This window comes from Xenopus laevis, chromosome 3L (genome assembly GCF_017654675.1).
Source record: "Xenopus laevis strain J_2021 chromosome 3L, Xenopus_laevis_v10.1, whole genome shotgun sequence".
Taxonomy (NCBI): domain Eukaryota; kingdom Metazoa; phylum Chordata; class Amphibia; order Anura; family Pipidae; genus Xenopus; species Xenopus laevis.
In genome coordinates this window covers 52,595,116-52,605,353 of record NC_054375.1, presented here as the reverse complement: position 1 = coordinate 52,605,353, position 10,238 = coordinate 52,595,116, and the positions used below count along the sequence as shown (strand labels likewise).

The following is a 10,238-nucleotide window of genomic DNA, read 5'->3' as shown; positions in this document are numbered from 1 at the left end:
GGACACACAGCAGATAGCAGATAAGCTCTTCAGTATACAATAGGATTCTTCAGAAGTTACCTACTTTATAGCCTATGCTTGAATGGATGCCCCCATGACTACACAGCAGCTTGTTTATATAAACTATAGTTGTGTTTCTGAAGCAAACACCCCCGTTTTTGCAATATAAAATGACATCTGTTCTTGTGCATTCCTCCTTTAAACAGGCAGTTACTCTAATCATAAGGCTTTAAATTACTGTGAGCACAGGACATTCCTTCTCTTAAAAACTGGTTGTAATATGTGTGTCAGCTTTGATGGTGCTTGTTTACCTGAGGTAAGCTGTAAAGTATTTCAAAATAACAAACAGTAGAACCCCCATTTTACCCAGAAAAAAATGGCGTAAAATCCAGGAAAATGTAAAATCAGGGAAAAGTATTATGCATAATATATAGATGGGACCAAAAACAACAATGTATGAGGGAAACTTAAAATCAGGGGATGTAAAATTGAGGCTCCACTGTATGCAGAACGCTGCTAGATCATACTTTTATTACTGTCATAATTAGTTATTCCTTAATTGACACATTTCAATATGGCAGTTCCTGCTCATCTAATGTATATAAAAGCAAATGTGCTTCAAAGAACAAGTCAGTGAATGAAAAATGATACAGCATCACAACTGACTATGGGGAAATGAATGTAAGATAAAACCAACTTACATTTCCTTTGATTGCAAAATGGGTAGCATCTCACTGGCTGACTGGAAATAATTATGTTGCAAGTGAGTGACTTAAGCAGGAACAGATGTCCAGTGCAGATAGGCAGTTGTTTTTGGCACAATGCTAGAGATGGCATACACTAAGCTCTTTATTGCCAAAAGAATGTGTTGATAGGTGCTAACATAGGTGTTGCCCCAGTACTGTAAAGACAAAATGGCTCATTTACTCAAACCTTGGGAAGAAGTGCAAGAGCCAAGAGGGGCCAAGCTCTTTCCCAAGTCTGGTTGTGCTCTGCACCCAATGGCAGATAAATATAACCTGGTTGCAGGTTTCTGTGCTTTGAAATGGAACATAGAGATGGGCAGCATTTTTTTAAAGCAGAAATGCAGTGTGTAAAGTGGAAAAAATTGTGGATTCCTTCCCATAAATGACCCTAGTTCTATCGGATATTTTCTTTTATTGTTGTATAACTTGTAGTAGATGGATCTATATGAACTACTGAGGCAGTCACCTAGTTTAGTAAATGAGCTCCTATGCGGAAGGTACTGAGACTGCCACCAGGGGGCAAATGGCTGTGTGCGATCTGACACGTCACATGACTGTGACTACATGTATACCACCTGAGCGTAATCATAATGACAGATATAAAGTGCCATACCAGGTCAATGTATTACAATATTGCCTAATATGAAGCTTGTGTTTCCCATAGTAAATTGCTTTATTTTACGTTGCCTTTTTTTTTTTTTTTAGCAAGTTTAAAAAAAAAAGGTTACAATCACTCCATTTGTGTCTATTTGATGATTACCATTCACAGTGATGAGCAAATTTCCATCAAAAGAAAACCAGTTTGTACAAGATGTTTCTGTATTAAGCATCATCCCAGTAACTGTTCCCAAGAATGCCCATCCTGCAGCATCTTAAGCTGAGGTACCTGGAGGTGGGAGTTGTCCTGTGTTCATATTCCGGGACTGCCATAGATAAAAATCCTGTATAAACATTTCTTCCCCTGATGATTGTCATAGGTTCCATTGACTTAGATACAAGTCTTAAAATAGATGTCCTTGGACTAAGATTTTTCTTGTGCAACTGCACAAATACTTACAAAATTGTGTGTATTAAAGGGGTAGTTCACTTTCAAATCAACAGTTCATAAGGGCAATTGGCAATCGTTTCTGTACATATGTCAGGTTTGTGATTTGAACATTGGGCTTAATAATTACTCCAGCAACCAGGCAACAATTGGAAAGAAATAAATGGAAGATGAATAGTATAGGACTGAATCAAAAATATGAGCAAATATAAGTTCTAAGGGTCAGTGATGGTATTTCCATTTGCAGGTCAAAAAGAGCCATAATAGGAAGGAAAAATGAACCAGTGTTATGAGCTAAGAGGCATCCTGACCAAAGGTTAAACTTCTAACATGGGCATGAACTGAAAAAGGTCCAACAACCATTCTTCTATAACAGATTAAAACCTTTTTAAAGGTGAACTTCTGCTTTAGAATAAACATTGTGTCCTTAAGCTGTGAAGGTAAAAGGTTCCAGGGTCTGTCATTTGTGTTCCATGTGAAGACAATCTGAAGACAATCACAATCAGCGCTCTCATCTAGGTCAGAAAATCCACACATTTACTGCACAGTCTGGATTGTTCTCTGCAAAAATAGGAGGGCGGGGGGTAAAAAAAAAGATATTTTAATAAACAGCATAAATTCCATTAGAGTATGCTATACTGTACAGGGCAGTCACATAAATACTAATACCTTGATCTTCTCCTCCAGTGTAATGGGTTCTATTTTTTTGTATAACAAAAGATTGACCAGAAATTGTTTTATTAGAAGCCTGGCACCTCAAAGAGGACTAAATATGAAATATAGAAGTAGAGTTGAAATGCCTGTCAGTGAATTTACATTCATTAGTTTTATATCAGTTCAGAACTACTTTAAGTATAGTGTTTTCTAACAACAGAAAGCTATGTCTAGTAAATTATAACTTATTTCTTTTACTGTAAAAAAAATGAATAAAGAATAAAATTATAATCCAGCCTACTTATTTTCTTTATAGAGGAAGAAAAGAAAATGTTATGCTTTGGAGGATTAATATGTTTTCTGAGAAGCATAACAGCACCTAATTTAGCTTTTGCAATTGGTTTGGGAATTAAAGGAATAATATGCCAAGTTGGAGAGAAACTTCCCTTACTCTGTTAGCACTATGATCTTCAGACTGGGGCAGCGGTGCTATTTATTAAGTAACTCAGGTGGCTGAGCAAATGGAATTGGTTTTCCTTAAAAAACTGCATATTGTGCCATGATTCTTAGATCATCCTTTACTTTGAAAGCTGTTATCCAGACAGATATCTTTCATCCTTAGAAAGGGAATTATTGGTCTAGGAACATAGATTGGTAGTCATTAGGAAGCAGGCTGCTCCTTAGATCATTTCACTGGTTGCTTGTAGGGTTTGCTTTTGGTTACAATATATATATATATATATATATATATATATATATATATATATATATATATATAAAAGCATCTGTGTAACCCATTCAACAAAGATTCATTAACATATTGCAAAAGTTTGCCATTGTCTGAACCCTTGGCATAACACTGTGTTCAATATGATTGTAAATCTCTTTATCTAAGCATCTGCATTTGTCATAGATCTCTTAGCCTTAGTCAGTGATGTAAAAGCGAGTTATTGTAGCACAAACAGCCCTTATGAATCACTAGAAAAAAAGGATAACAGCAGAGTGGTTATGTGGCAAACTTTGGAAAGCGTTTTAGTTTTATTACTTTCTTTCGCTTTCTGTGCTGCCCTGCAAAGTCAACATTACTCTTCCACATTTAAAGGGAACTATGCTCCTGAACATTTCAGGTCTCTATAGCCATATATCAAGTTAAACAACCCATACTGTATGTAAACTGATGCAAATAATTAAAGCTAATTGCATGATAAATACTTGAGTAGCAGTATTTGCCACTGGATTATCCCATATAGTAGAAAACAGCATTTAAAGAAATAAAGTCAATTTTTCTCTGGCTCGTATGAGGCATTCTGCCTAAACACAAACCAAGAGCATGCATAGCCAATGAATGGACCTTTTACTCTCACACCTCTGTCTGTTATAATTGGAATCTGCATCATTTCCTGTCAGGTGACCACTGAGTGATACACAGGTAATCACAAAATGGTGGCTCAAGGTCAGAGATTAAAATGGCAATATATGTCAACTTGCTAAGATTTGTTGGTTAAATATTTGTTCTCAAGTTGAAACTGAGCCTTATATGTAGCGCTGCTAAATATATTGGCGCTATATAAATACCTGTTCAATTATAAATTTATACCAGTTTTAAACACATTTAAAAATCACAGCTTTCAATCATATTTGCTTTTCCCTGTCTTTATGCCTAAGACACATCAATCACTTTACTTTATTTCAGAACTCCTCACATGCCCCTGTCCTCCTCACTGTCTATAATTGCATAGCCTGCACATGGACATGGGCACCAGGGCTTCCGATCTTATACATACATTTAATTTTGGGATGATACATAGCTTGACTTGATAACAGTTTCCACAAAATGGTGCCTGCCTGTACGCTCTAACTGTGTATTCCCAAAGCATGAAGGAAACAAGATTTATATCATTTATATTAAGGTTGCCAACTTTTTATATATATAAATTCAGCAGGGGCCAAGTGGGTAACATCAGGGGGTGAGACTGTCCAGGTCAAAACCGAACAGATGGTAACCTTAATTTATATTGTGTAAGTAAAGTTTATTTTTTACATTCACATATAATTTTAGTTGTGCTGCTCAAGAAATTTGTGATATCACATGTTTAATACATGTTTGTTATTGTGCATATATAGATTTTGTTATGATGCCATCTAGTGACAAAAGTCAGATATGCACCTGATGCATTACCTTGTATCAATAAACCCTAATTTATTTTGTGTAATGTAAGTTCCTTCAACTCTGTGTTTGTGTCTTTTATGTGTAAAGATGTGCTAAAGTATCCAGCTAGAATTTGCAAAGGACCAGCACACTGTTTTTTAAAAGTGTTTTATTTTTCACATCACAGTGCCTCCAACGTTTCGGCCTGCCCTGGAAATATAGTGATCAATGGGTGGGCCGAAACGTTGGAGGCACTGTGATGTGAAAAATAAAACACTTTTGATATTTGAAAAACAGTGTGCTGGTCCTTTGCAAATTTGTTTATATATATCGTTTTGACCAAGCACCTGGAAAGTGGATCATGTGACGGAGTGCGGGTATCACCTATATTGTCTTATTGTAAGGTAACTACATTTGTGGATTGTGTCTTAGAGAGTTCAACTATCTGGAAAAGAATGTCCTCAATGGTTGTTGAGCTCCATTATTGCCAGACAGGGAAGCCTCAGAGAAAAATAAACCACTTTTTCAATAATCAGAATCAAGTCAAATAGAGCTTTTTATAGAAGAAGCATATACCAAACAATAGGTGCATCATATGGTGTCTGCTCTTGATTGTACATAATATATTTTAACTCTAAGGTCCAAATTTGGGAGGGTGCCCGTCTCATTATGCCTTGAGGGCATGTCCTGCAGCTTCAATTATGTACATGAGACAATCAGGAAGTAAAGGACAGGTTGGAGTGTGAGGTTGATGGTACGCATATATAAGTGAACAATAGAACAAATAACACCTCCATGTATCCAGCCTTAAAGTCAAAGAGACAAACAGGGCAATGATTATAATGTCCATCACAGGTAACAGGTCAGAATCTTTTTTTTTTGTAAAGATAACTTCCAAGATAAGTGTGAAAAATATTATGTGGAATGATAGGAATGAAGCATTATTGAGATTAAATGTGAAAACATTAACAAATTAAATCAGTGAGAAAATATACACATTTACATGTCACATTACAATGCTGTATTGTACAAAAACAAACATACAGAAAATATGTACCCTTCCATATGCTAACCATCAATATCCTCTAGCTCTACCCCTCCTTAGGAGATATACCCCCTGTGTGCAACCTTCACTAGTACAGAGTGACCATTTACAAGAGGACCACCAACACGTTTAGGAAGTTGACACCAGCCTGTCCATAAATGGTGACCCAATTTAGGGATGACAAGGACCCACTCCAACTGTGACAACTAGGAAGTCACTTGAATGCCCTATACATTTTACTAAAACCAGACCACATAAGTAACATCTACTAATACAATAAACCCACCTCCTTTTCGAGGGATGGGAGGTTGGGACCTTACTTTCTGCTGGTCTCTATAAAAAGGTAGCCTTCTGATGCTCTCCTAATGTAACTCTAAATATAAAAAACTCCAACCCCCAATATTATCCCCAGCATCACAATCAAACAAACCTATAGCACGTGTTGTAGGGCTGAGTCGTGTCATGCAGCCTGTCATCTAAAGGTACATATTAATGCAACATTGTAGGCTTTCATCATTTTCTGACCCCCCTTATCATTTTACAGCAGCTTGTGCAACAATGTAAAAATGTTTCAACAACATATACACTGCATTGGTAGCAAACACAATTTAGAAGGAAGACAGAATGGCAAAAAGGCCATATGCTAATTCTTTGCATATTAAAAGTGGAACGATGCTAAAAATGCAGATAACGTAATTTACTGACAATTCTCATGTTAATGAGATAATGGAATGTGGAATGTAGCCGTGTGTGATTAGCATAATAAAGGACACATAAGGCCAAGGTATTTAGCAATGTACTGTTTAGATTTTTAAGACTTAAGGTGGCCATACACGGGCCGATAAAAGATGCCGACAGACTGTGTCGGCAGCTTATTGGCCCGTGTATGGGGGCCCCCGACGGTCTTCCCTGATCGAGATCTGGCCGAAAGTCGGCCAGATCTCGATCGGATGGGACAGAAAATCCCGTTGGATCGCGGCCGCATCTGTTCGTTGATGCGGTCCCGCGATCCGACCGCCCGTTTGCCGAATGCTAGGATCCGATCGTTGGGCCCTAGGGCCCACGATCGGATATGCCCGATATTGCCCACCTCAAGGTGGGCATATCGGAGGGAGATCCGCTCGTTTGGCGACATCGCCAAACGAGCGGATCTATCCATGTATGGCCACCTTAAGTCTAACTTGGTACACTCAGGTCACACTGTTATTTGCCTAATGTAGTCCAGTTTTCTTTGATATAAATGCTGTAGGCCTGCTTTAGAGCTTTTTTTGTGTAGGACTGAATAAAAAAACTGCCTTTGGGCTATAGGACAAAGGGTGTCTTTTTTGCAAAAACAACAATAGTTGTGAGTCCCTCTAAAAATCATTAAATGTAGTTAAAAGTACAAACATACTTATTAAACACCTTATTAGGACACAGTAGACAACGGCATAAAGAATTTTGTGCCTGTTGGGGCACTTACTCATAGGCTGATCTATGCCTATGAGTAAGTGCCCCAACAGACACAAAACGCATTATGCCGTTGTCTACTATGTCCTAATAAATATTTTTGTACTTTTAACTGATTTTTGGAGAGTTTTCATGGATATGCACCTGTGGACTGGGGTGAACTGTGAGTATATCCTCCTTCTAATGCTCATTTTTGTTTGTTTGCATATTTTATTGGTGTCAGGTGGTTTCTATTAAAGTTATTAGGATTTCAAAAAGAGGGTTCTTGGGTGCTTCTACCCAATGTGCCATCTGCCTTAGTAGGGGTGTTGATGAGCCTGGAATTTAAGCATTTAAGGGGCTTTATATTATTTATGATGACCCACCCCAGGTTTAATGAGGTACCCAGTAACTTCTTGGAAGACTTATTGTGTCTAAACAACCATTATCACACAGAGGACTTCTAGTACACATTTTAGAAATTAATAAACTGGAGGTTCACATGTTGTTGCAAAAGGACTCAGGAACATTTTATTCAGTCACCAGTCACATTTCCTCATCTCAGCAAACAAAAGGTGAAGTGGATACATAGCACACCCTCTCAATATAAATACTCTCAATACAATTTTAGAGAAAATGCAGCAACATTGAGTCTGCAAAATATTTAAAATCAACCATCAGCAGAGAACATGTTTTTCTGCTCATTTTGTGTAAAAGATTACAGGTTTGCAGGATTTGAGGCATGAGGCTGTTTATTTAAGATTCTGAATCTACCAGGCACACAGCAGAGATTATAATATGATTTCTGAACCGCATTGGAGAGAATCCTACAGCAGAAAACAAGTTCTACATGTAACACGAGAATGTAAATATATCAATAATTTTCGTAACCGCCAGCATATAACACCCTTAATTGCACTGATCTCTGCAGCAATAAAGGGTAACCGATAACATTGCATAAGTTAACCCTTTCCAGGCTTGCTTGATACATGAAAAGTAAATGGCAAATTCTATACTCACCCAATTGTTTTTGATACACTTTGCTTGTCTCCAGGGAAACCTGACCTAGTCTCTTGGTGCTGGTGGGCTCAGCAGAGGGCAGCCAGGAGTAAAAGTTTGTGGAAGAGGACCCTGAACCGGGCTACAGATCATGGACATCAGGAGACCTATGATCTTCAGCTGGAAAGGGTTAAATTATATAAAAAAATAATAAACGTGCAATCATGTTTATTCATTCATGTAAATTAGAGGTAGATTTGAGTTTAATTTGTTGTGCACACTAAGCAGGAGAAATACAGAGAAATAATGAATATAACCTGTGCTGAGGAGATAACACTGCTACATTATGAGTTTTCTATGGCTCCACAGCAAAGTTATACAGCAAAAAAGCTGTTTATATTACTGAAGACACATAAAAAACTGCAAATTGGGAGATCATCAATATAGAGTAAGTGCTCAAATTGGATTTTTTTGGTATTTTGATGTCTCTGGCAGATGAATACAAGTCACTATAACTATAAGAAGTATGGAGTCAGGCCAGGGATAAAGTGAGCATGCACGAGTCAACGGAAAGGAGAATCAGCCTGCCTTTACCCAAGTCATTACAACCCTTCTGCTATCAGGGACACTGCCAGTTATAATATAAAACCAAAAGTACAGGTTGTATATTGTTATATTAAATCTCACGGCTGACTACATAACCCTTTGGCTTTATAAGAATGGACATAACAGTAACCTGTGATAGCAACATTACAAGAAATCAATACTTCTTTGCCTAGAGTTTCAGCAGTAAATGAGCACTTTGAAAACGATTTGGATGAATTGCTTGTGTATGTCTCATAAATTTCCAACTCAAGGCCAGGCGCACTGTACATTGTTCTTCTGAGAATAACTGCGCAGCCTGTCAATTTCCTGCCTGCCAGTGTATCACAGTCAATGCACAAAGGTATTGATTCCCTGGAAGGCTCATATAATCCTAAAACATGTTTTTTTGATCCAATTGTTCTATTGATTTGATTGAACTGAGTGGATAATTTGATCTTTTTTGTCAATATTCCTACAAAGTTAAAAAGAAATAAAGAGAAAGTTGTGTAACCTCATACAACACAGACCGAACCACTAAAAAGAGGAGTACAGGAAAACCCTCAGGATTTGTTAATTACTGGGCTCAATTACCAATTGCATCAAGGAACACAAAGGCAATAAACAGGTGCACAAATCTTTGCACCTCTGGCAGTGAATTGTATTCTAGAATAGAGTATATTCCATCTGGTGCAATGTACGGAACACAGTGCTTAGCATATGACAGAAATTTTAAGTCCCTTACCCATTGAGCACCGTCTAGTGCTACAACAGTTACAAAAAAAAATTTTTTTCTTGGCAATACTTTTATTTTACAAGGCAAAGTTTTTATGTCTATGTGTGTAAATAAAAACAAAACTGCATTTAACCCTTTAAGTACCAATACATTTTTATTCTATATTTTATCTGTTAAAGGAGAACTTAGGTTTAACTAAAGAAGTAGCTAGAAATGGTGCACATTATGTTTCGGTATTCTGTGCCAACCTACGGCAACCATAGCCCTTTAGCAGTAAAGATCTGTGTCTCCAAAGATGCCCCAGTAGCTTCTCATCTTCTTTTCTGCTGATTTACTGCACATGCTCTGTGCTGCTGTCACTTACTGAGCTTATGAACCGACAACTATACAGTACACATAGGGGCATATTTACTAAGGGTCGAATATCAAGGGTTAATAAAACCTCGAATTCGACCCTCGAAGTAAAATCCTTCGATCGAACGATCGATTTTAAGCGATCGATCAAAGGATTTTTCTTCGATCAAAAAAAGCTTAGAAAAGTGCTGGGGAAGGTCCCCATAGGCTAACATTGTACCTCGACAGGTTTAAACTGGCGAAGTAGGTAGTCAAAGTATTTTTTAAAGAGACAGTACTTCGACTATCAAATGGTCGAATAGTCGAACGATTTTTAGTTCGAATCGTTCGAATTGAAGTCGAAGGTCGTAGTAGCCTATTCGATGGTCGAAGTACCCAAAAAAATACTTCGAAATTCGAAGTTTTTTTCATTCGAATCCTTCACTCGAGCTTAGTAAATGTGCCCCATAGAATATAAATGTCACAATATAAAGCTAATTTGTAATTAATACTGATAATTA

General features: G+C 37.4%; 1 protein-coding gene across 2 annotated transcripts in view; it reads right to left on the bottom strand.

Moving 5' to 3' along the window:
- Nucleotides 1–420: 420 nt before the first annotated feature.
- hrh2.L (histamine receptor H2 L homeolog) overlaps nt 421–10,238 on the bottom strand; it is a 53,630-nt gene continuing 43,812 nt past the window's right edge. Inside the window, exons 3-4 of one of the 2 annotated variants that reach the window (XR_005966273.1) lie at nt 8,088–8,246; nt 421–2,352 (exon numbers count right to left, since the gene is read on the bottom strand). Coding sequence is in view for 1 of the 2 variants with exons in the window: in XM_041586222.1 (XP_041442156.1) it covers nt 2,307–2,352 (46 nt within the window). In the remaining variant the exon portion in view is untranslated. The remainder of the gene's footprint in view (nt 2,353–8,087; nt 8,247–10,238) is intronic. The other variant, XM_041586222.1, reaches the window with a different exon arrangement.